Raw genomic sequence first — 27,794 nt, 5'->3', positions numbered from 1 at the left:
TTCTAATCCCTATATCTTTGCGACCCAATGTCATAGAACTTAGATATTTCAAAACCTTGAATTCTGTCAGATTTCATCAATAAAAGAACTGATAAATGAAACTATTCCTGTTTTCTGATTATTTATTTTTTGATTTTGTAACAAGAGCAATTTCCCTAACTTAATAGACTCAAGATACAAAGAGAATTTACTTCTTCCTTGATCTAATATATAAAGATATAAAAGCTAAGATGCGGAGTCCTACGGAGAGAGTAACTAACATCAGAATGTTGAATAAAGTATCTACCTAAATAACAATAAATGAAAATATGTAGTATACACTATACAGTGATATCTAGAAAACTCTGAAATAGAAAGACGACTTTTAGACCCAAGTTATGAACTTCAATAAAAAAAAACAAGCAATTGACATCAATTCTGTTGTGTAAACACAACCATTTTACTTCATCAGTGATTAATTATATGTGTCTAGTAAAACTACTTGCTTTATAACAACATCAAAAACACTTAATTCCTTTTCCTTTTTCAGAGTTTTCTGGTTATCACTGTTCCTTATTAAAATAGGACTTTAGATGAAAGAATGGCACGTCCGATTCACAACGGTGCCCTTGTAACCTCTTTCTTAATATATTATAATGATATATTCCGTTAATGCGTCAGCATACGTCACTTTAAAAGAGAATCCACTATTTGAAAACAATCAATGTTCAAATAAACATAGTTTTGAAGGGTAAACTTGAAATTATGTTTATAAGCTTTATATTTATCTGGTTTCATAGTTAATAATTCAATTAGATTTTTCATCAGATTTCTTTTATTGTTTATTATTGGTTTGAGTTGATCCAATGTGAAATAAAACTTTTTCTGGGGGTGATTAGTCTAATAATTAAAATAATCTGTTTAATGGGGACCAGATACAATACACAAATGAACATTACAATGTTAAGTATACCATTTCTAAATGATTTGTTTGAAATTGAATTGATTTTTTTCACGATCTGAGTCGTATATTGCAACTTTCTATAGCCTATATCCCCTCAAATGTACAAATTATTTCTCTTTATGAACTTTGCATAATTCTATTTAATTATTTCGAATTTAGAATTCTTTAAATTTCGTAAGTTTTGAAAGAAATTCTTGAAATCATTCAAATTTTTAATTTATAAATATTTTTACCTCGTCGAACCCGTAGAAACCGATAATCTCTTCTCCGGTAGTAAAGCCACATGGTTTAGGTGGGAGTTCACAGGTGATATTGGTTACTCCACTCCATTGGTTTATTATCAAGGTTGAATAGGCGTAATTAAACCAAGATAAATATTTCATCCAGACCAACCAACCAACATTACTAAATTACAAATATGTAATTTTCAAACATTGCTCCATTTATAGAATCAATAAGCTTTCTATATGGTAAAATTAATCAAAACAAATCCTATGGTGGTGTGCGATTATAGTGTAGTGTAGTTATCCGAGCTGACCGGACGTGTCTTTGTGAGCTCCCGGATTAAACTGACCGACAACCCAACACCGGGTTAACTTATTCACATGCTCCATATTATGTGAAAACACAAACACTCAGATAACTTGTTTAGTGCATTTATTTCCAGTAAAAAATATTTCTACTAGACTCAAAATGACTGACACAAAAATAGACATGGGTCTTATAAGCGATTTAGTAAAAAAATTGGAGAAGTTGGAGAATTCGAAAGAAAGCGAAGGGTCTGAATGGAGTAAAGTGCAAGGAAAGGATAGAAAAGCAAAGATGAAAGTTAAGGGAGGGATTGTTGATGCAAAGATAGATCCAACAGATCTAAACTCTGTTCTTTCTCTCATTGTTCAGGCTATCACCGTCTTAGTTGACCAGCAGGATATATTAAGGGAACACAAAGATAGAATTAATGATCTAGAGAAGCAGAGTAGAGCACAAGGTGACCTTCTTGATGAGATTCAACAACGCTCCATGAAGGGAAACCTCATACTCTCAGGGGTTGCAGGAAAAAATAAACCTAGCTTGATAAAACCTCAGGAGCAACTTAAACAGGAGAAAGTTACTACAACCACTTATGCTTGTCAGTTGATCAAAACNATTATTACTAAAATTAGGTGGAAAAAATAATCAAAACAGCCAAGAGCTATTTTCCACCTAATTGCTTTATACTTGTACTGTTAATATAATCATCAATTTTGTGATTGTAAACTCTATCTGTATACAGATACATTTATTTTAGCAATAAACGTTATCTTATCTTATCTTATCAATATATTGATGACAATTTTCTATTTAAGTTTTAATTGAAAATACACTTATTTCGAATTACAGATTACAAGCAATTAAGAGAAGCTTTTTAAATTTACAGATTCTCTTTGTTTCCATGTTTTTGTAAATCCATGCTGTTTCGAAGCTTGAAATAAATCAAAAGTGAAATCAAAAGTCGTCTTTGTTATAGTGACGTAATCGCCTAACCCCGTAGTATATATTATTCCTCAAATTGTAAACGTTCTGATATAAAGTAGGTTAGGATAATACTAAAACAACGAATACTTTAATCTCCAAATAATTGCTATAGTACAGTTTGAACCAAAAAACTCGAGAACCGAGAAAGAGGACTTTTAATCCAAGTTATGACTTAAACAGTTTATCAAACATGAAAAGCATAAATTTAAAACTTGTCATTTGAAAAAAGTTTGTTGGAAATCAAAACTGAAATAGAAAAGTCGTCTTTATTTTTTGATATAAACGTCGACCAACCACTGAGTCCGTTCTCTCCATAATAATGTTTAAACAGTGGCCGTGTTGTTCACGTACTTTGGGGGACGATAGTTTGGCCGCTATGTGTCTCACGCAAAATTCTTATCTGATAGATAGATAGTTCTTACGAGAGACATCTAGCGGCCAAACTATCGTCCCCCAAAGTACGTGAACAACACGGCCACTGTTTAAACATTATTATGGAGAGAACGGGCCCTGTATTAAAACATACCTTGTATCAAGAAAGAATCCTCCGAAGAGCATAACTGGGATAATTATGACTGGACCGATGGCAAGAGCTATATTCACATTAGGAGCAACACAAGACAAGAAGTAACCTGGATAATATCATTATTAAAGGGACTGTACAACACAAGACAAGAAGTAACCTGGATAATATCATTATTAAAGGGTCTGTACAACAGAAGACAAGAAGTAACCTGGATAATATCCTTATTAAAGGGACTGTAGTCGTTATTTTAAGTCACCCTGCAGTCATGCAGTGGTTGGGTTTACTATAAAGTATACTTTAAACTTTGGACTTTTCTAGGATGTCGGACTTTTTCTTATTAATTTAAAAACATTTGTAAATGTTAAACACTTTGCTTCTGAGCTACTTTATAATTATCATACAAAATATCTATATTTACTTTTAAAAATCTCTAAACTAAATATTTATTACTTCCGAATTCTTTAAACCCACTTTGGGAATAAAATATATTGCTAATTTCGCAAGACGCACATGACGTCAGCTGTATTGAGTTTTACATATATTACAGACTAGCCTTAGAGGGCGCTTCGCCCCCATCTTCTAAATTAATTGTGAACATGTTCTCTTTGTGTACATCGTAAAACAAAACAAAAATAATTCGCGGATTTTCACAAAAAATTTCGTGGATTTTCAAAATTTTCAAAAATTTAATGAAGATCGAATTTTGATGGAGACAAATTTTTGAAATTTTGATCATTCATAAACCGTCCCTGGGGTCCCTAGATGTCCCACAAAAAATTTGGACCCGATCGGTTCAGCCGTTTTGACGTTTATTGGATACAAACAGACAGACAAACAAACAAACAAACAGACAGACAAGCCAAATATATATATATAGATTTACATATATTAACAGCTAGCAAAATTGTATAAATTGGGTATTTCCATCTTTGCATGGAGGGTCACTTGAAATTACGCTTTCAATTTTTAGGCAAAACTCTATTCATTGTTTAGGTACTTATAAAATGTAACTGCAGTGTATATACATTTTTTAAGATCACAAAAATGTGTGGATAGTGGCAATTGGTTCAGAAGTACTTTGAATTTGACATTTGTAAATATCAAATTTTGAAGAAAATAATCTCAACTTCTTGAAATACAGGTTTTTATAGTAATTTAAAGTTTCAACAAATTAATACGCGATTAAGAGTTTTGAGAATTTAAAAGTTGTTAAAGCTAAATAGTAAATATATATAACTCATGAATCCCTGTCCTAATTTCCTTCAAATTTTGATTAGGAAACTTGGGAGAATCACAAAAAGTTTAAAAATTCCAAATTAAGTGGGTTGACTTTTAAAGGAAAACTCCATACAAAGCTGGGTTTCTAAAGCTAGTATGTATAAAAAAAGAAATTAAAACTTCAAAATTTAAATTAAAAACAGAACAAGTCAATGCTTTCGAATGCCGATAATTTTTTTTTGGCGTACAAATTAAAACTTTATTCTAATTATCTAAATTTAAAAAAAAATTCAAATTGTTAGATTATTTATCAACCTAAAAAGATTTTTTGTGTCTAGACTGAAGAATGCTAATTAGAAAATTTGATCATAAAATACTTTTTACTTTAGATAAATTTTTTCTAAAAACAATTACATTTTTCTTAGAGAGGTTCACCCTCTAAACGGAGAAGATTGTGGTAGGAAAAAGTACTAGGAGTAAGATTGAATTTAATTTCCGGAAAACTTAATAAAAATATTTCAGAAAAAAAAATCCATTTCCCAACGGGCAAACAATTTTCAAACAAGAACGGGTTTGGGTTTATAAGAATAATGTTTTTTTGTATATTTATTGTGTTTACTATAAAAGTAATCAGATAACATGATACCTATAGGACTATTTATTACTTTGTAATCTAAGACACCTCTGATCCTTATTTCCATTATGTTATGCAAATATTACGTACTAGGGTTTTAGACATAGAGAATAGAATATATATTAGAGGGGAATTCAAAGAATCTCTCGGTATGAATTTTTTCAGTCCCTTTCAGCCTGAAAGGGAATTCAAAGTGTACAAATCACGTAAATGTTCACAAATTTTATGCAGTAGAGAACATTAATACAGTATGTTCCCTGGACTATTCATTTCAATTTCGAATTTTTTAAACTGTTAAATAAACTTTATAATAAATTAGGTGAATAAAAAACATCACTTGATTTATAGTTATAACGGAAAATCCTCGTTTGTAAAGTGGAAGGCATAGAGTCTATGTGAAATGATCATTGGTCAATTATGAAACCAGTCTATTTCATAATTTGGTTTTCTTTTAACAATAATTTTAGATTTTCTATAAAATGATATTCCAGGGCCCAAAAGGTTATATAGCATAAATATGTGAAGTAAACCTGCAGTATGGAAACAGTACAACACAATGGCCGTTTTACACTTTTTTCTAGTAAATTCCCCTCTAATATACATTCTATTCTCTATGGTTTTAGACCGCTTCTTGCCCATCTTCTATTTCAATTGTGAAAATAAATCTATCAATCAGTCTTGCATTAAGTGTGCTTTTCGAAAACATTGAAATAGCTTGGGAATCCACAAAGTGAAACAGACAACTAAATTACTATACTTGATAGATATAAATAGCTTGGGAACCCACAAAGTGAAACAGACAACTAAATTACTATACTTGATAGATATAAATAGCTTGGGAACCCACAAAGTAAAACAAACAACTAAATTTCTATACTAATAGATATAAATAGCTTGGGAACCCACAAAGTAAATAGACAACTAAATTACTATACTTGATAGATATAAATAGCTTGGGAATCCACAAAGTGAAACAGACAACTAAATTTCTATACTTGTTAGATATAAATAGCTTGGGAATCCACAAAGTAAATAGACAACTAAATTACTATACTTGATAGATATAAATAGCTTGGGAACCCACAAAGCAAAACAGACAACTAAATTACTATACTTGATAGATATAAATAGCTTGGGAATGTCTGGAATTAAAATTTCCATATAAAAGTCAACCCACTCCATTTAAAATTTTCAATTAAGCTAAGAACATTCCCGTGGTTCCACCGAGGTTGCCAATACAAATTTGAGATAATTGGGTCAGGGATTCATGAGTTATGATCAAACATACAAACAAACAGAGATTATTAGTAATTAAATATATACTATCATGGGAACCGACATTGGTCTGGATTTTCTCCCATTAAAGTCAACCTGCACTCAACTTAGAATGCTATACCCAAGCTAAGAACATTCCCTTGGTGCACCGAATTCCCCAGTCAAAATATGAGGCAAATCGGTCAAGGTTCGAACACCTGTTATATCCAAACAAACAATTATCACTCTATACATATAGATAATATAGATATAGAAACAGTTCACCCTCCACTAAGTTGTTTTGCTGTGTATGTACTGCATCGGTTTGCATTATTTGACCGACAAAATAGAGGGTTTTGGTGGAGAGTGAGTAAAATTATCCACTCACCAAGAGAAATAACAACTTGAACAACAAGAAGTACGATTCCAAGTGCAAAAAAGAACTGCTCAGGAGTTCTCTCCAACCCAACCATGAAGTAGAGGATTGTCAGGAATATCGTTGGTTCAACAATAAACAGGGGAAGATCAACCAACTATGGTAGGATAAGAATTTAGAAGATACAATCTTTTGCTGTTTTTTGTATCCTACATTACCCCCCCCCTCTCCACCCTCCTATTTGAAACACGCCTGCCCCCTTCTCAAAAATGTCATCAATATGCATTATATCTCAGTAAACCCCTGTTTAAAGGGACTGTAAGTGTAATTTCAAGTGGCCCTCCGTTCGAAGATTTACAACGGTACCCTTGAAAGCCTTGCCTAATCAAGTATTAATTAAATATCAATGTTTTTTTTCTTTAAAGTGTTCAGATGAAGGTTTCAACGGTACCTTTGTAAATCGAGCAATATTCTGTCAATATTCCACTTTCTGTTACTTTCGATCACAATTTGTCCTAATAAACATTATTTTTTAGCCTTTTTTCTTCAACACTTTTTTGTCGGCATATACATCTTGAATAAAAGTTATAGAACAAACAAATCCGTAAGTTTATAGATTGTCAAAATATGAACCAAAACGCGTATGATTTCAAATAGAAGAAACCGAATGCCTCTAACTCTGGTTAGTCCAGTGTGTGAGGGATAATTAAAATTACGCTTACAGTCCCTTTAATGCATTACTCTTCTCCCTTCTCCCAGCCCCGCCTCTAAATATATTAATAGCTGTCCATTGTACATTTTTGTAAAATAAAAGAAAAAACTATTTTTCCGAAAAATGTTGATCAAAACACGATAATATTTTATTTTATTTTATTATTTTATTTTCAGCTCTCTGAGTGTTTAATAAAAAAATGAAAATTTACTAAACAATTCTTCTTAAAATCCGAAAGCGGTTATACGCAGTAATTTAGTTTTGCATTGAAAAAAGATATTTGATGCAATTTTCACGGACAACACTGAAACATTTGTGGGTGAGGATGCAGTCAATTTGGATGAAATACCCCTGCCCCAATTTTACAAAAAGGGTTAAATTTGATAATTAGAATTTTTTAATGTTTTTATCTTTTTAAGCTTTACCTGTTTCGTGAGAAAATATGTGTCAATCCGATACATGCCGTTGAAATGTTCCCTAATAATTTATAAAAAAAAATTAATGAATTTTTGGTTTGCGCATATTTGATCCTGAAGCGCTCAGAGACTTTATAATAGTAATTTGTTGTGTTCTTTCTTTCTGTCTAGTAATATAAATATCATGCTTGATCAATAATTTACTAAGAACCTAGTAAATAGGACTATGAAAGCCTTAACTTTTTTTTCTCGCTGTTTTGTAATAACTTTTAAAATATGTTAACCCTAAGCAGGCTGGGGGGGGGGCCCTATATTTTGTTGTTATTTTTGCCACTATCTTTGTGAACTTGTGTAACTTTTAATGAATAGAAATGTAAGGATTTTTTGTAAAAATGAATTCACTAAAACATGGAAACAAAGAGAAGCTGTCGATTTAAAAGCTTCTCTATAATTACTTGAAGTAAACTTGTAATTAGAAAAAAGCTTGTTAACAATTAAAACTTAAAAAACTAGTCGTCTTCATTATAATGTTTTATCGCCTTACCACCGTACATAAAAACTTAATTGCTTACAAAGACGTATGGCAATTGCATTTGTTGCATTACAAATATAGTTTTTCTTTCGGGATTTACAGAAAGTAAAGATTTTTATCTGAATGTTTAAATGAATGTTTTTATTAAAATCATTGAACAATTATAGTAATATGGACAACTGAAAATCTTTAAAAATCGTTTTAAAAACCAAAAATTTAAAAACTCTGTTAACTTCAAATAACTTTATTGAAGTGAATTAAAGGGTATCGTTGTTAATCGGACTTTAGGCTATTTTTTATATAGTGGGTCAATTTGATCGACTGCTCCTTATGTAGTTTTTTGAAAATTCAAACCAGCAAAATCTTGTTTTAAACTTACCTTAAAAATATTGGCAGCTCTGCGCAGAAGACATTGACGACCGCGAAAATATTTCCAAAAGACATGTTTGTTAGCAAAATGAACAAAGCTCCAGTGATATTCTTTACTCCTGAAGGGGAAAATGTAATTGCATTAAAAGTTTAACTAATTATAATTCTTATATTGATTTCTCATAAAATATTTGTGACTATTGACTATATTAAATTTATATTTTCAAAGAGATATTACTGCTACCACTTTGTGACCTCGTAGCTTCTCTAGTTTTATTTTACGCGCAAATATGAGATAAAAAATTTATCTAGTTTTTAACTAGTTTTTATCTAGTTTTTATCTAGTTTTTATCTAGTTTTTATCTAGTTTTATCTAGTTTTTATCTAGTTTTATCTAGTTTTTATCTAGTTTTTATCTAATTTTATCTAGTTTTATCTAGTTTTATCTAGTTTTTATCTAGTTTTTATCTAGTTTTATCTAGTTTTATCTAGTTTTATCTAGTTTTTATCTAGTCACATAATAAGAATTCAAAACTTTTTTCTTCTCAATAGCTCTTCAAAAGGAGGTGTTATGATTAAACACACTTAAGATGCCAATCTTACATGTAATATACTTTAGTTTGACGTGAAATAAGGGTTCAAGTATATCAATAAAATATATTTAACCTGATTGGTCATGCTCCTGTCCGTAGTAAATAACTCCCAAGAGGATTGATATGAACTAAAATAACAATAGTTTTATAAATTTGACAAATTAATATAGAACATAATTTGTAAAAACATAAAAAGATCATGGATACATATCTAAACCTAATTCAATCAATTTGGACAGCGTCGCTGTACTGCCCATTAAAAGGACTTTAGTCCATGCCATAAAATCAGATTTTTCAATCCTTATATCTTTGCAACCCAATGTGGTATACATTTGATATTACAAACTATGAATTCTGTCAGATCAAATAATTTAAGCTTAAATTATCAAAGGTTACAGTATCAGGTGCCAAAGATCTCGGGATTTAAAGTTTTAAAATTGTTGGAAAGACTTAATTCCTGTGAACCCGAACCGCCGCCCGAAGGTTCACGTAAAATATATTGCGTAGAAAAATTCTTAACAGAGCAAATCTCATACAATTTTTCTTTCATGTATAATAAACATTAAAGAATATATTTTCATGAACAAATTAATTTAATTTAGTTTAATTCCTGTTGATAAATTACTTACAATCGCCTGAGTGATTCTAATCTTGATGATAAGAGGTTCTTTGATAAGTGCCCTGTATGTTCTCCAGCTAAGAGCAGAGAACTGTGCAGTCCAGGATGCCTAAATGATAAAAATTAAAATGAACCTTTTTAATGCATTTGATAATGTAATATTTTCTTTTATATCTTGTTGATTGTTGCTAGTGACGAATGTAGGATGACAATTACAGTTCCTTTAACCTGTCCAACAGCAATGATACATTTACAGTCTCTTTATAATCTGACCAACAGCAATGATACATTTACAGTCTCTTTAATCTGACCAACAGCAATGACACATTTTCAGTGTCTTTAACCTGACCAACAGCAATGATACATTTACAGTTCCTTTTTTCTGACCAACAGCAATGATACAATTACAGTCCCTTTATAATCTGATCAACAGCAATGATACATTTACAGTTACTTTATAATCTGATCAACAGCAATGATACATTTACAGTCTCTTTAATCTGAGCAACAGCAATGCTACATTTACAGTCCCTTTATAATCTGACCAACAGCAATGATACATTTACAGTTCCTTTAATCTGACCAACAGCAATGATACATTTACAGTCCCTTTATAATCTGATCAACAGCAATGATACATTTACAGTCCCTTTAACCTGTCCAACAGCAATGAAACATTTACACTCCCTTTATAATCTGACCAACAGCAATGATACATTTACAGTCCCTTTATAATCTGATCAACAGCAATGATACATTTACAGTCCTTTTATAATCTGTCCAACAGAAATGATACATTTACAGTCCCTTTATAATCTGTCCAACAGCAATGATACATTTACAGTTCCTTTAATCTGACCAACAGCAATGATACATTTACAGTCTCTTTATAATCTCATCAACAGCAATGATACATTTACAGTCTTTTTAATCTGACCAACAGCAATGATACATTTACAGTCCCTTTATAATCTGACCAACAGCAATGATACATTTACAGTCCCTTTAATCTGACCAACAGCAATGATACATTTACAGTCCCTTTATAATCTGATCAACAGCAATGATACATTTACAGTTCCTTTAATCTGACCAACAGCAATGATACATTTACAGTTCCTTTATAATCTGATCAACAGCAATGATACATTTACAGTTCCATTAATCTGACCAACAGCAATGATACATTTACAGTCCCTTTATAAGCTGACCAACAGCAATGATACATTTACAGTCCCTTTATAATCTGATCAACAGCAATGATACATTTACAGTTCCTTTATAATATGACCAACAGCAATGATACATTTACACTCCCTTTATAATCTGACCAACAGCAATGATACATTTACAGTCCCTTTATAATCTGATCAACAGCTATGATACATTTATAGTTCCTTATAATCTGACCAACAGCAATGATACATTTACAGTTCCTTTAATCTGATCAACAGCAATGATACATTTACAGTCCCTTTATAATCTGACCAACAGCAATAATACATTTACAGTCCCTTTATAATCTGACCAACAGCAATGATACATTTACAGTTCCTTTAATCTGACCAACAGCAATGATACATTTACAGTCTCTTTAATCTGACCAACAGCAATGATATATTTCAGTCCCTTTATAATCTGATCAACAGCAATAATACATTTATAGTTCCTTTAATCTGACCAACAGCAATGATACATTTACAGTTTCTTTATAATCTGATCAACAGCAATGATACATTTACAGTTCCTTTAATCTGACCAACAGCAATGATACATTTACAGTCCCTTTATATTCTGACCAACAGCAATAATACATTTACACTCCCTCTATAATCTGACCAACTACAATGATACATTAAAAACTGACAAACATCTAAAGCACGTAAACCTAAACTATTTACCTTGTACGGTGAGCGATCATTTACTCTCATATTTTCCGTGTCATTCACGACTTGATCCTCCTTATTCACCTTTAATAAATCAATATTTAAAAAATTGTAAAACCCATAATACTGTGGAACTAGAGATACATGAGTTATTGCAGTGGACCCGTTTCACTAAATAACTTGATTTTTCTTCTCTACTGGTAAAATTATTTACATTTTACAATATCAAATATACACATAACATTGGTTGAATGTAATAATCTATTGTACAGGATATGAGTCTCACTGTACTATATAGTGTATAGGTCTAACATTTATTTGTGACAAGCCTAGTGGTAAGACTTAAATTCCTTTGAACCACCGATTTAAAGTTGAAGATTACAGAAGGATTTGAATCGATGATATAAATTTGAACCGGTTGCATTATTTTTAATACTTTGTGAATTTTGAAATAAAAGGTATATATTGAAAAGAGTATGACATTTAGAGACCTACTGAATCACGGTTGAAAAAAACATAATTTTTTATTCCTAATTTTTTTATTATTAACCATAAATTAGTACCTCAAGCATCAGCTGTTTTCCCTCTTCAGACTGATCAAATGCATGACAAATGTTTGCAACAGTCTCCCTGCATGCAATCTCATGCCCTTTAATAATACATGTTTCCGACAGTGAATTCATTATTTTAGTTATTTTAGTTATATAAGTTTTTGGCAAGTGTTCAGAGTTCCTCTATTGGAAAATATTTTTGGCAAGATTAATCGGGACAAAGGAATTGAGTCTTTGCGACAAACTCAAATTGTCTAATCCCTTTACCTTCAAAAGCTGAAAGTGCATGTGAACCTAAGATTATTTCATCAACAGAATTCATAGTTTAAAATATCTTAGGTACACGATATCGGGTTGTAAAGATATTGTGATTATAAGGTTAGAGTTTGTGGCTAAGTCTCAAATGCCTTGAAATGATATCCCTGATTCTACAAGTATGGAGTACCAAGAATTACCTGGCTGAATAGCGAGAACTTCTATAAAATGATCTGCAGGATTGTAGGTCAATGGACACGGAAAGTTGCAACTAAGCAAATATTTATTTCACATTAAATGCACTCTAAGCAACCCTCCATGGATAAAGGTCAATGCTCGCTTTAAAAACGGTTCCTTTGTGTACGTTTACTACTGAGATATGTGTGTGTAAATTTATTAAAACCTATTAAAACCTGCTTGTATTCAGCTGCAAGTTTTAGTGTGTAATGTGATGCATTTGTGGTGTTGCACAATGGACATTGAAGCTGAATACTTAAGCAGTGTTCGATAAGTTTACACACACATATCTATATACTCGACGGACACATAAAGGTTTTAAGGACAACGTTGTAAATCGGGCATTGACCTCTTTACATAGAGGGCATTGACCTCTTTACATAGAGGGTCACTTGAAATTATACTTACGCTTTAAACTAACTATATTAAGGACTAATTCATTCAGGCAATGATAAAAAAATAGAATTTAGTTCTGTACAATTTCAAGATGTACAGTACTGTAAAATAGAAATAAAATTCAGTTCTGTACACTTTCAAGATGTACAGTACTGTAAAATAGAAATGAAATTCAGCTCTGTACACTTTCAAGATGTACAGTTCTGTAAAATAGAAATAAAATTCAGTTCTGTACAATTTCAAGTATGTACCCTACTGTAGAATAGAAATAAAATTCAGTTCTGTACAATTTCAAGTATGTACACTACTGTAGAATAGAAATAAAATTCAGTTCTGTACAATTTAAAGTTGTAGAGTACTGTAAAATAGAAATAAAATTCAATTTGGTACAATTTCAAGTATGTAACAGTACTGTCAAATAGAAATAAAATTCAGATCTGTACAATTTCAAGATGTACAGTACTGTAAAATAGAAATGAAATACAGCTCTGTACAATTTCAAGCATATAACAGTACTGTAAAATAGAATCAAAATGAGTTTAAAGCAATTTAAATTGTTTAGAAGAATACAGATTTTTTTGTAAGATTAACGGTATTTTCAAAGATCTGGTAAAGGTTAAAATATTGGACAAGATTCCAATATTGGATGTTGTGACATTCACTCTATCAAGGGGGCAGTGATGGGTTTAGCAACTTGAAAGTTTAAAGAGGTACAATGCAACTACATTTCACTCTGTACACACAAACTATTTAACATTTAGATAGAATTTAACTCTTAAAATGCTGAGGTAAACTAGAAAATACATATATATTATTTATACCAATGATTTCACATTTAAACAGACTTCAAAACATTATAACAATTCAAATGTGAATTCCTGGATATTTTTGGTGAATGTATTGTAAAGTCTCAAGTAAATAAAATGAAAAAATGTTCTCTTACAGTGAAACCCTTAATAACGAATACATCGAAAGAATTCATCAAATGTCGTATTCTTTACTTTCTGATAATGTAATGTTGCAGATATTTAGTTTTTTAATTAAATGATTATATGGAATTCTTTAAAACTGTTCCCGCATATTCACGGCTTTTTATTTACTTTCGAAAATACTGAAATTTACGTAATATAGTATAAGACTCATTGAAAAATTGTCAAGACGACATTTGATAAATTCTTTCGATGTATTCTTTATTAAGGGTTTCTCTTATAAAACTTAAAATGGATTAATTCTATGAAATGTATCACGGACTTGTTAAAAAATCTAGAAGCATCCTTAGCATCTCCTAGATACGCTGTTCTACCCTCAGCCAGGAGAAGAAGACGATCAAACTTATTGAACAGCTGTGAAGCTGGTTGATGAATTGTACAGATAACAGTTCTACCCTGAGATAACATTTGATAAAATCCACCAAATTTATCAAATTTAGAAATATAAAAAGCTAAGAAAACGTTAATTTATGTAAGCAAGATTTTGAATTAAAAGTTTACTAGTTTTTTGATATTTGAATTCACATTTGTAAATTTTATCTTACTAAAAACTGAAAAAAAACAAGAAAATACAAAAAAAATGGCAATAAATGAAGGATTTGTTAAATTCCTGTTTTGCCAGTTTCATCATCATGTCCATTACACTAGCCGCCATAAATGAGTCAAGTCCACTCGTTGGTTCATCACAGAATAGTAGAGGAGGGTTGGTTAGAACCTGAACATATAGTTGGTTTATCACAGAATAGTAGAGGAGGGTTGGTTAGAACCTGAACATATAATTGGTTTATCACAGAATAGTAGAGGAGGGTTGGTTAGAACCTGAACATATAGTTGGTTTATTACAGAATAGTAGAGAAGGATTGGTTAGAGCCTAAACATATAGTTGGTCTATTACAGAATAGTAGAGAAGGGTTGGTTAGAACCTGAACATATAGTTGGTTTATTACAGAATAGTAGAGGAGGGTTGGTTAGAACCTAAACATATAGTTGGTTTATTACAGAATAGTAGAGGAGGGTTGGTTAGAACCTAAACATATAGTTGGTTTATTACAGAATAGTAGAGGAGGGTTGGTTAGAACCTAAACATATAGTTGGTTTATTACAGAATAGTAGAGGAGGGTTGGTTAGAACCTAAACATATAGTTGGTTTATTACAGAATAGTAGAGGAGGGTTGGTTAGAACCTAAACATATAGTTGGTTTATTACAGAATAGTAGAGGAGGGTTGGTTAGAACCTAAACATATAGTTGGTTTATTACAGAATAGTAGAGGAGGGTTGGTTAGAACCTAAACATATAGTTGGTTTATTACAGAATAGTAGAGGAGGGTTGGTTAGAACCTAAACATATAGTTGGTTTATTACAGAATAGTAGAGGAGGGTTGGTTAGAACCTAAACATATAGTTGGTTTATTACAGAATAGTAGAGGAGGGTTGGTTAGAACCTAAACATATAGTTGGTTTATTACAGAATAGTAGAGGAGGGTTGGTTAGAACCTAAACATATAGTTGGTTTATTACAGAATAGTAGAGGAGGGTTGGTTAGAACCTAAACATATAGTTGGTTTATTACAGAATAGTAGAGGAGGGTTGGTTAGAACCTAAACATATAGTTGGTTTATTACAGAATAGTAGAGGAGGGTTGGTTAGAACCTAAACATATAGTTGGTTTATTACAGAATAGTAGAGGAGGGTTGGTTAGAACCTAAACATATAGTTGGTTTATTACAGAATAGTAGAGGAGGGTTGGTTAGAACCTAAACATATAGTTGGTTTATTACAGAATAGTAGAGGAGGGTTGGTTAGAACCTAAACATATAGTTGGTTTATTACAGAATNACCAATCACAGTGTCCTTAGACTTGTACAACCCGACCTACGATATATTTATTTATTCTACCAGGTATACCAATCACAGTGTCCTTAGACTTGTACAACCCGACCTACGATATATCTATTTATTCTACCAGGTATACCAATCACAGTATCCTTAGTCTTGTACAACCTGACCTACGATATATTTATTTATTCTACCAGGTATACCAATAACAGTGTCCTTAGACTTGCACAATCCGACCTACGATTTATTTATTTATTCTACCAGGTATACCAATACAGTGTCCTTAGACTTGTACAACCCGACCTACGATTTATTTATTCTATCAGATATACCAATCACAGTGTCCTTAGACTTGTAAAACCCGACCTACAATATATTTATTTATTCTACCAGATATACCAATCACAGTGTCCTTAGACTTGTACAACCCGACCTACGATATATTTATTTATTCTACCAGGTATACCAATCACAGTGTTCTTAGACTTGTACAGCCCCAATCTACCATTTTTTTATTTAAACATCTTTAACTAAAATTTTTAAAACCATCATATCTTTCCAACCTTATCATTCTAAAATCACAGAAATATTCGTTTTAAATGTATAAGATCTGCGACATTAGGTTGCAAAATATAGGGATTAGAAAATCCGATGCTGTGACGAAGACTTAATTCCTTTGTAAAAAGGAATAAATGATTATTTCAATATTGAATTTGAAAAAAGTTCCTTAATTAAATTTCTTCAGGTTTAATCTAATTCTTTTTGAACCTTAAATTTATTGAAATTTCACATCTTATTGAAATCAAAGGGATAAGTTTCTTTCTAAGACTTGAAAAAAGTTATTTTATCTCAGCTAGATGTCCAATTTAGAAATTTAGAAATTTCTCATATTGGCCGAAATCAGATTTTTTGTGTCTTCTGATAAATAGAAGACCCCAAGATTTTCATCGAAGACCCTAAGATGTTCATTGAAGACCCTAATATTTTCATCGAAGACCCCCAGATTTTCATCGGAAACCCCTATATTTACATCAAAAATATCTAAAATGAGCTGGTCAGGGGAGTCTCCGATGAAAACTTTCTGAGTTGTCTATTACTGTTGTTTTTACTTTTTCGTTTCAAGTATCAAATGAAAAAGGCGAAAAAATTATGTTTTATAAAAATTCAAATAGTGATCGAAAGTCACAGTTCTCTGGGATAAGGACGGAACGGTTTATCCGATATTACTTCAAAGATTATGATTTCTGCCCAGCCTCATTAATACACATTAACATTACCTCTTTCATGACTTCTTCGACTCTTTCCATTCTTTTCCACATTGGTATCTCCTTGTCCATCCTCACCATTGCCTACGGTAAACACATTTTTGGAAACTACTGTGTACTTTATCATTAATACTCTATTACTGGGAAATTTCATTATTACTATGCTATAAAGAAATCATCGGACTATAAAGTTAAATTAGCTGTATATTATATCACCTTGCTAATAACCCAAAAATTTAGAATATTTCTAGAATATTTTTTTTCAATTTAAATGAAAATTAAAAATAACTTAACTTTAAATCATTGGATCTGCTTTGTTAAAAAACTTTCAATATTTAGAAACAATCAATAGATACATTAAAACAAATAACACAAACATCTCTCCATATACTTTGCTTGTGGGACCTACCATGACCCTAGGGAAGATTTATGGACGCATATAATTTGAAAAAGTTGATTCCAAAATTTTTAAATAGATTTTTCTAAAATTTTGTAAATCCAAGAACAACTAAATTGTAAATCCGCAATTTGTTTTATTATATTATTGCATCGAAGAGAAAATGCTGATATATTGAGCAACAGTTAAAAGTTGAAATAGAAGATGGATGCGAAGCGCCCTATTAGCCTGGTTTCCTAAACTTACCTTTAATACTTTTATTTGGCCACGACGTGTAATAAAGTTTTTGGATAGAAATTTGCTCTGTATTTAAAGCTTGGGACTTAATATTATCAGTTAAGGTTTGAACCTTCTTGAAAATGAGAACATGTCTGTCCAAAAACTTCATAGCTCTGAAAACCAAATTAAGTTATAAGTAGTTAATTTGGGACTATTTTAGTTCCCTTATGTCATTATTTGTCTCCTAACAACATAAAACATTTTTCGGTTTTCAAAATTTTGAAGCTTAAAACAGATCAAATTCTGAAAACATTGATATAAATTGGTTGCATTTCTTCAATGTTTAAAGATAGTATTGTAAATTATAATTTGCATTTGTACATGCAAAATAAAATTGTTATTTTTTTCTAAAATTGACTATTTTGGCAAAAAGAATTAACCTGGAAAGTAAGATGTTCTTGAACTGTTAAAGTTCCAAAGAATAAATCATCCTGTTGAACATATCCTAATAATATCAAAATATATTTAAATAAAATTAAATATTATGTGTTCATTTGGTAATTTTATAAAAATAGAGTATTCAATTTTGAGGAATTTATCCCAGCTTTTATTTCTTGCTGTAGGGCAATTATGTAACGCCATTTAATTGTAATTTCAAATTTCACGACTAATATTTCACTGAGGGGGGGGGATAAAGTAACTTTATCGACCTGCTCTTAAACAAGTCGAGTTAAATTGAATAAAACTGCAGATTTAATTGTAATAGGAATAGTACACGTTCGATGTAAAACTATATATCTCTTTGAAATAGGTATCATTTGTGTACGTTTTATGTAAAAATACTTTCATTTTATCAAAAACAAACTAGAGAAAGTAAAAATATCTAGAAATAAACTAGTTTACACTTAAAAATACCCATTACAATGTAACTTTACACATATTTCTCCATTTTTTTCAATTTTTACCCCCTGACAAAATATTGGAACTTAAACATATTTTACAAAGCTTGACATAAGAAATCCTAAAAACATATGCATATATCGTAAAGTGCTACTGTAGTGTGCATATATCGTAAAAAAGTTAAAGAATATAAAAATATAATGTTTTGTTCATTAGTTCGCGTCATATTTAAAAGGACTGAAAAGGGAAAAATGAAAGGGGCTGAAACCTGAGACAGTGAGAACTTATGTTCCTGTCTTGAGAAATTGGTATAAAACTATGTCAAAAATATACCAAAACGTATATATGTAAGATTCGCAGTATTAAACAGATCATCTTCAACAAATACGCAACCAATCTGAAAAAAAAACGAAATCCCACAGAAGCCTGAGAAACTCAAGTTTGCTACTTTTATTATTTGAATTTAATAATATTTAATTTTAAGAGATATAATTGATAATATTATCTTTGCATCCGAAACATGTCACCAGAACTCCAACCAATGGCAGTGTAGTATTATTGTCAAGTGTCTCCGTATGTATCACGTGACCAGTATACTGCACTGCTATTGGAGGAAGTTCTGGTCACGTGATACGGACGTATGTCTTACATATATACGTTTTGTGGTATAATTTTTAAACAGTTTTATGTCAATTTCTTGAGACAAGAACATCAGATAGATGTCTTATAGGTATCGTTCAACTCCTGAGATTTTCAGGTTTCAACCTATACCCCCTTTCATTTTTTACAGTCCCTTTAAGTTTTACTAAAATTTACCAAAATATATAGTGTACTACTTTCAAATTCAATATTTGGTAGTAATTCACCAAATTTCATATTTGTGTGTTTTAGAGGGTAAAAGGATTAATGCTATAGGGATTTAAAAATATGATATGAAAAATACCAGAAATAATGTTATAAAATATACATAAAATCAAAATAAAACTAGAAAAACAAGTTTAAATTATATAAACAAGAGAATGATTAAATATTACGACATTACGGTTATGTCTTACATTTTAAACAAAAAATGTAATTTATAGCCATTTATCTACAGGGTGTCCCACATCATATTAGACCGAGAACGGGTCTAAATCACGATTTTCGGGACTAATTATAAAATTTCATTAGAATGAATCATCTTGAAAAATAACATAAGGCTTAGATAAGAATTTTCTTGCGTAAAAATGATAAGTTTTCCGAGTAATAAGGGTTTATTTTGGCATTAAAGATTGAAGATAATCTAATATGATATGGGACGCTGTGTACACCGAAACATTAGGTAGAAATTTTAATGTGATCCAATACATTTTTTTTCGTAAACACTTCCATTTAAAGGGACTGTACACCTAGTTTTAAGTGACCCTAAAGGCAAAGATTCACAAGGGTTCCACTGAAATATTTATTTTATCTAGGATGTTGAAGATGTTTCTCTGCAGAAGAAATGTTGAAGTCAACTTTGTAACAAAACCACAATTAAAGGGAGTGTTCGCGAAAAATAAAAGGGGGTATAGGCTTAATGCGATAAAAAAGCGTTTTTGATCGCTTCTAATCTTACTTCTATCTGTTGCGTCTATAAGGAGAAAATTGTTAAAAACAGCAAAAAAAAATCTAATTTTGAACAAGCTGGAGAAATATTAGAAAAATATGAAATGTAAAACCCATTGCGCATCAATTTAAAGAAAATTTCATCGGATTTAAATAAATGTTTCTTTTCTTCAAAATTTAGGGTTATCTAGGACTGAAAGTCAATTAACATCATTTTTAAAAAGCAATTATTGCTCAAAACTAAATTCTATCCGAAAATAAAGGCTCTTGTTAAATACTTTCTTTACATGATACTGTGTGTTGGGAGTTAGTTTACGTCGTAAGGTCAAAAAGTACGAAAGATACCAAACTTAAAGACTCCTATTTCTAAAGAAATCTAAAGAACTTTCTATTTATTTTCTCTTAATCGGAATTATGAAGAAACTCTATTTTTTACTGGAAGCTTTAGCAAGGACAAATTCAAAGAACTTAAAAGTTTTAATTACCTTGAGATCTCCTAGATTTCTGAATAGAAGTGTATTTAGTAGAGTTGATTTACCAGCTCCACTAGCTCCCATTATAGCCAATAATTCACCAGGACGTACAATACCACTCACTAGACATATATTGTTCACTATATAGCTCCCATTATAGTCAATAATTCACCAGGATGTACAATACCACTCACTGGACATATATTGTACACTATATAGCTCCCATTATAGTCAATGATTCTCCAGGACGTACAATACCACTCACTAGACATATATTGTACACTATATAGCTCCATTATAGTCAATAATTCACCAGGATGTACAATACTACTCACTAGACATATATTGTACGCTATATACCTCCATTATAGTCAATAATTCACCAGGACGTACAATACCACTCACTAGACATATATTGTTCACTATATAGCTCCCATTATAGTCAATAATTCACCAGGACGTACAATACCACTCACTAGACATATATTGTACACTATATAGCTCCCATTATAGTCAATGATTCTCCAGGACGTACAATACCACTCAATAGACATATATTGTACACTATATAGCTCTCATTATAGTCAATATATATTCTATTTATTCGTACACAAATAATGGTACAATTTAAAATAATTCACCAGGACGTACAATACCACTCACTAGACATATACTGTACACTTTATAGCTCCCATTATAGCCAATAATTCACCAGGACGTACAATACCACTAATTAGGCATATATTGTTCACTACATAGCCCCCCATTATCTACATAAAAAAGCTCTTCGCTGCAATATATATTTTTATATTTGGACCTATAACTGGCTGACAGTTTTTGAGGGAACTGTTAAGTACCCTGTGGAAAAAATGAAGCTAAAAATTTGTAATTTTCTAATTTTTTTTCAAGTGTTTCTAAAATTCCACTGGCAACGCTAAGCGCCTCAGATAGTTGCCAATAATTTAACAGGACTTTAAAGTTACAATACCACTCACCAGACATAAACATAAGAAACGGTCATTTAAAAAAAAATTGTTTTGTCTGTAATTTTTAAAACCTTTACCTTATTCTTTTTTTCATTTTAATAACGACCGTTTTTATTTCTTTTAAACATCGTTAATGAAACTATTAAAAGTCTTTATTTTTTAAAGCGAAAAATGTCTTTTATTGGAAGGGGAAAGGAAAATGAAGTAAATATTAGTTTTTACCAAACAAAACAAAACTTAGGCAGACAATTAGATCAGACAAACCTTCAACTCATTATAGAAACGGGAAAACCCCGGTTAAAAATTTCTTTGGTAAGAATTATGATAAGGATTAGGATTAGGATTAGGATTCGGATTAGGATTAGGATTAGGATTAGGATTAGGATTAGGATTAGGATTAGGATTAGGATTAGGATTAGGATTAGGATTAGGATTAGGATTAGGATTAGGAGAGTTCAATTCTCATTGTAATAAGTTGAAAAAGGATTTACCATCTCTGAGAATAGGTTTTGAAGGGATATCATCTGATTTGATAAGTCCAAAACAGCTTCCACCTTTCCTAGGCCTGCAGCAAAAAATCTTTTAATTTTTAAAACTAAATGTTAGAATGAAAGTTTAAGTGATAATTGAATTAAATTGAATCTGTGTTTGATCGCTACTAATTTCACATTTATCTGTTTTATCAATCAGGAGAAAATGGTTTAAAACGACTCATATCGAATAGCGTAGAACCCACATAACTTCACGGAGCTGCAATATTTCACCCAAACTGTAAATAATTAGATTAAATGTTAAACTAACCATTCAGTTATTGCAAGCTATAAATGTCGGATTCAATTCGGTGAATTTGTAAATAGTTTAGATATCATAGTTAAGTTTAATTACCGACCTATAACCCCTTTCAATTTTCGCGATCACTCCCTTATCACTTAAAGTTTTCTGATAAAAAGCAACAACAGAATCATAACTTTTGCATTTACCTTTAAAAAGATATAAAACAAGTTTTGCATCACTGCCAAAACCACATAAAAACAAGACTTTAAAAATAAAAAAATCCAACCTTGTTGAAACACTGAGATTACTCCAAGAGAATGTTATTCCCTCCTCTACCTTAAATTAGAATTAGAATTATAAAAACAAAACTTCGTTTATTTTTGTCGAAATCCTAGTTAAAATTCTGATATTCTTTTTCATAAAATGGAGGATAACTAATGTCGGCTTTAAACAGAGTGTTCACGAAAAATGAAAAGGGGTATACGTTTATGGCGAAAAATAAGCGCTTTTTGATTGCCACTAATCTTACTTCTATTTGTTGTGACTATAAGGAGAAGCTTTTTAAGAACGACTCGTACAAATTCAGAAAGTTGCCACATTCAACTCGGGTTGTAAAATAATCAATTTAATTCTAATCAAATAATTCAGATATTACAATGGTAAACGATTATTTTTCCACCCATTCGTATATTGTTAATATTTCATAATAGTTTTGATTCTGTTTTTTTAAATAATATTTTGCTGGCGCGCGCTGGATTTTGGATAATTCCTGGAAAATGTCGTCCTCATTATCAAAAATCCTCGAAACAGGAATAAATAATTTAAAATGTAACTATCAGATCGTAAAAAATAAAAAATATTATGAAATATCAACTAAATACGAATGCGTCGAAAAATTACCGATTATTATTGGTTCTAATATATGAATAATTTGTTTTTACAATCCGAGTTGAATGTACAGGGTGTCCCACGAAACATGACAGTATGCAGGACAACTTGAATGTCGTCTTGATTTTTGATATAATTTGCTGCGTTTATTTGTCAACCTAATCTTAGAAGTAAATTTCTAGAGATAATAATCCCAAAATTTCCCTTGTCCTGCCATTTCTAAAATGTGGTCTGCCATTTTTGTGCTTTCCATATTGCCCGAGATATGAAGAATTTCGTTCAGATTTCGACAATTTTGCTTTTATTTAACAAAATTGAAATCTGAACCAAACTCTTTATATCTCCGGTAATATTGAAAGCACAAAAAACGCAGACCACTTTTTGGAAATGCCAGGGCTAGGAGAATTATGTGATAATTGTTTCAAGAATCATACATGTTAAAGTAGATAGAAGACTAAATGTTACAAATAAATTCAAATACCAAAGACGACTTTCAAGTCGTCTTGCTATTGTCATGTTTCGTGGGACACCCTGTAGCAACTTTCTGAATTTGTATGGACTCTACGTTCTTCGGTATGACTAGTTTTAACAATTTTCTCATTATAGCCGCAACAGATAGAAATAAGATTAGTAGCGATCAAAAGAGCTTATTTTTCGCCGTAAGCCTTTACCCCCTTTCATTTTTTGCGAACACTCCCTTTAAAAGATCATCTTAAATCCTAAATTTACTATAGTTTTTATATCAAAAGTTTAAAAATTTCTCTTTACTAAAGAAAGAGATAAAAGCGCCAACCCCATTGTATTTTGACTTGGGAAAAAGGAAAATTGTATTAAATTAACAAATAACAAACTCTAAAAACATCGTACCTTGGTTATATTATTTAATAAAACTAATGTTTCTGGACTTAAGACTTTGCCACAAACTCAAATTTTCTAATCCCTATATCTTTACGACATGATACATGGTGAGTATACCTTGAATATTTCAAATTAAGATTATTTGATGTAACTGAATAATCATAGTTTGGAAAATGTAACGCCTCCAACATTGGGTTACAAAGATACAGAGATTATCAGAGTTTGAGGCGAAGACTCAACTTCTTTGATTTTAAATTATTTATATCTTCTAACCTTGAGCTTACAGGATTGATCCTCTTTACTCGGATCTCCAATTTTTGACTAAAACAAGAATGGATGAGCCACCAGCTCTCAAGAATTAAAGTTATCACAAGTTCAGAAACTTCTTGATAAATCTTTTTCTCTTCTTTCCCAAAACAAACATAACATAAAGTTAATGATTTTAATTTGCCAGGTTACAGTGATAACTAGAAAACTTTAAAATAGGTAAATGACTTTTAGTGTAAAGGTATATCTTAAAAATGTCTAATGAGCATTGAGCATACAGACACAGAAATTATGAAGTGTTAACAGACCTGTTTCACAAAATTATTTCCAGAAAACCTAACTGCTTTTTTACAAAATTTATCCATCCAAATAGTATACACAAATACATGATCTTTGCCGTCCAAGTAGTAAAGGTATACAGTATTTTTAGCCGTCTAAATAGTACAGAAATACATGGTTTTGACCGTCCAAATAGTACAGAAATATATGATTTTGGCCGTCCAAGTAGAATAGGAATACAGTATTTTTAGCTGTCTAATATAGTGCATAAATACATGATTTTGGCCGTCCAAGTAGTAAAGGAATACAGTATTTTTAGCCGTCTAAATAGTACATAAATACATGATTTTGGCCGTCCAAGTAGTGAAGGAATACAGTATTTTTAGCCGTCCAAATAGTACAGACATACATGGTTTTGACCGTCCAAATAGTACAGAAATACAAGATTTTATCCGTCCATATAGTACAGAAATACATGATTTTATCCGTCCATATTGTACAGAAATACATGATTTTATCCGTCCAAATAGTACAGAAATACAAGATTTTTTCCGTCCATATAGTACAGAAATACATGATTTTATCCGTCCAAATAAGTTTAATATACATGATTTTATCCGTCCAAATGGTACAGAAATACAAGATTTTATCCGTCCAAATAGTGCAGAAATACAAGCTTTTAAAGGGAAAAAGAAATACTTACTATCCCATTTTTTGTTATATCTTTTTCTGAGTTATGAAACCCAGGGTTCTCCATCTTGAAACTTCTAAAAATTATAATTTTCTTAAAATTCAAATATTGTCTCCATTTAATGTTAAATATTTACAAATAACTAAATTTCAAAAACACCAATTCGAGTACACATCATGGGAACAAAAACAAATTTGAAATTGTAAGATAGATAGTAAATATATATCTATGGTTTAATAGTTGACATTATTTTTCAAATCAAAATTTATAAATCTCTACGCATCTCAAATTTAAGCCGTAGCTCAAATTATTTAAATTCGGCCTCAGATTGCAAACATTTAGAGATTTGAAAATTTAAGTTTCTTATTTTTATTTATTTTAACAGTAGAGACGTTCAATGATATAATTAATATAATTAAAAGGACGTGTGGACAACATTTTAATTGACCCTCCATTTTAAGCTTGACGTTTCCGATTTACTAAAGCTCCCTTTAACACAGAAATAAGTCGTTTATTTAAATCAAGTGTCAAATTCTCTCAAAATCCTTCATTGTCATAAGAATATCTGGGCAAGTCAAATTAATAGAGAAACCACAATTGGCTGCAAATTATCATCTTTTATCTAGACAAATAACGATATCTCATTCATCGTCAATCAGACAAAAAAATTAAAGGTACCATGGTAAATTGGACATTTCCCTTTACAACTAGAGGGTTTTTGATATTTATCGGTGTTTTTATATGTTTAAAACCGTCTTAATAAGTCTTCAACGGGCTTTTCTCTTGAACTGTTTAGAATTCAGATCTTTTAAAACCAGAGATGCGTGTAAGGTTATGTTTTACGTAAGGAAAGCAGGTTATGTGAACCACGGTTTAGCCTGCAGCGGGTTCAGGGCTTACGGCCTGGATTGTATGGGAGATCGAGAATCTGCGTTTTATCCCGGTTGAATATATTTCGTGTAAAATTTATAGGAATTTCTCCGTCTCTGAATCCTTAGTATTTAATAAATCAAACAATTTTGTTTTTATATATACTATTAAACCCTCTTAAAAACAAAAGATTGATCGTTTTGTACTTTGGGGAACCATCTTAACCGGTCATAGAAGAAATGATCTTAGGGGTTTTCAACCTATGGGTCTTGAAATATACAAACAAATATAAGAGTTGGTAAAAAAATCATTTCTCGTTATCGATTCTATTTTGAGAGACTCCCATCCCGCGGATTTAACGGTACGATGTATGACTTTTAAACAAAATTTGACCTATGAAACATAAATTTTTTGGTTTTTCTCTTTTATACTATTTTGTTGGCATGCGCGTTTAAAGCAAAAAAATACTTAAAGACAACTCCGTAATTAAAGATAACTCCGTAATTAAAGACAACTCCGTAATTAAAGATAACTCCGATCTATAAAAAGGTGTTGGTTCGGTCCGATTCACAATGCTTGAAAACTTTGTATGAAAAAGAAAGCATGAAATGTCTATGGATAGCACATAAAAACGAATAATTATAAGAATCGAAGTTGGTTCGTTTTCTACATAGATCGGATTTCATTGAAAAAGCATCTTTCTGAGGAGTGGAGATAATGGCTGCCTGGAGACAGGGCAACAAGAGGATTAAAGAATACAGATATTTTCAGGGATGTACAAGATCAAATCAGGGGCGGAAACGTCATGTGTGTGTCTGTACTAAAAGATTGTGTGTAAAGTTTACCGTACCGAAGGTGTGTATACTGTAGGTATACAGTACATACAAATCTCGGTATTTTTACAGTCTAGGAGAGTACATTTGTTTATTGTTAATTGTTTCCTTAAAAATAAGTTTAATATACATGTAGTATATTATTTACATATTTAAGTCAACTCTATGAGCCAAATTTTCATGCAAAGAATATAACTTGATTAAAATTTACAATAAATATAGTCGTTATTCAAGCTTAATTATAATTGACAACATTGTTCTGCAATTTCCTTGACTGTAATCATGTTGTGTGTCTGTACCAAAAGAGTGTGTGTAAATGTTACCGTACTGGTCTGCAAAACAGTGTGACTGGCTTTCTCATGCCAGACCAGCGCCATTTCCTTTCCCTTTATCCTATTCCCTGGATCAAATAAAGTTTACGATTTGTTCTGCATGAGCTACTTTTCTTTGACAACTTTTTTCATTGTAAATCTTCAATATCGGCAAATATCTTGCAAATAGAAAAACTCGAGGTTGGAAATAATTTCCATATAATTTTATATTTTCATCAGTTTTTTTAATGGTGGTGTTGATAGAGTTTTATTTCTTAACAACTAACTATTTTTTTCACAAATGAATTCTGTATTAAGAATGTTTAATTTCATTTTTT

At 31.0% G+C, this 27,794-nt stretch overlaps 1 protein-coding gene across 1 annotated transcript; it reads right to left on the bottom strand.

The window, feature by feature from the left end:
• Positions 1-104: 104 nt before the first annotated feature.
• On the bottom strand, positions 105-26,138 carry LOC111704530 (protein white). Its single transcript, XM_023476787.1, has 23 exons — positions 26,121-26,138; positions 25,455-25,518; positions 24,479-24,526; positions 22,746-22,795; positions 22,177-22,250; positions 20,712-20,821; positions 18,180-18,248; positions 17,136-17,207; positions 15,899-15,961; positions 15,749-15,828; positions 14,632-14,770; positions 14,284-14,417; positions 12,600-12,670; positions 12,157-12,242; positions 11,609-11,677; positions 9,718-9,816; positions 9,162-9,216; positions 8,506-8,614; positions 7,604-7,655; positions 6,479-6,623; positions 2,985-3,090; positions 1,177-1,348; positions 105-286 (listed from the first exon to the last, which is right to left on the bottom strand). The coding sequence occupies exons 2-23, from the start codon at positions 25,506-25,508 to the stop codon at positions 188-190; spliced, it is 1,956 nt and encodes a 651-aa protein (XP_023332555.1). The 5' UTR covers positions 25,509-25,518; positions 26,121-26,138; the 3' UTR covers positions 105-187.
• Between the last annotated feature and the right edge of the window lie 1,656 nt (positions 26,139-27,794).

Source organism: Eurytemora carolleeae, unplaced genomic scaffold (assembly GCF_000591075.1).
Source record: "Eurytemora carolleeae unplaced genomic scaffold, Eaff_2.0 scaffold613, whole genome shotgun sequence".
NCBI classification, from domain to species: Eukaryota; Metazoa; Arthropoda; class Copepoda; order Calanoida; family Temoridae; genus Eurytemora; species Eurytemora carolleeae.
This window is presented reverse-complemented; position numbering and strand designations above follow the sequence as displayed.

Excerpts from the sequence above, each read along its gene's own strand:
- LOC111704530 (XM_023476787.1), bottom strand. The coding sequence starts at position 25,508 with ATGGAGAACCCTGGGTTTCATAACTCAGAAAAAGATATAACAAAAAAT. Across the intron at positions 22,251-22,745 it reads AATCTCAGTGTTTCAACAAG|GCCTAGGAAAGGTGGAAGCT; the intron begins GTTGGATTTTTT and ends TTTTTGCTGCAG. Across the intron at positions 9,817-11,608 it reads ATGATCGCTCACCGTACAAG|GCATCCTGGACTGCACAGTT; the intron begins GTAAATAGTTTA and ends TTTATCATTTAG.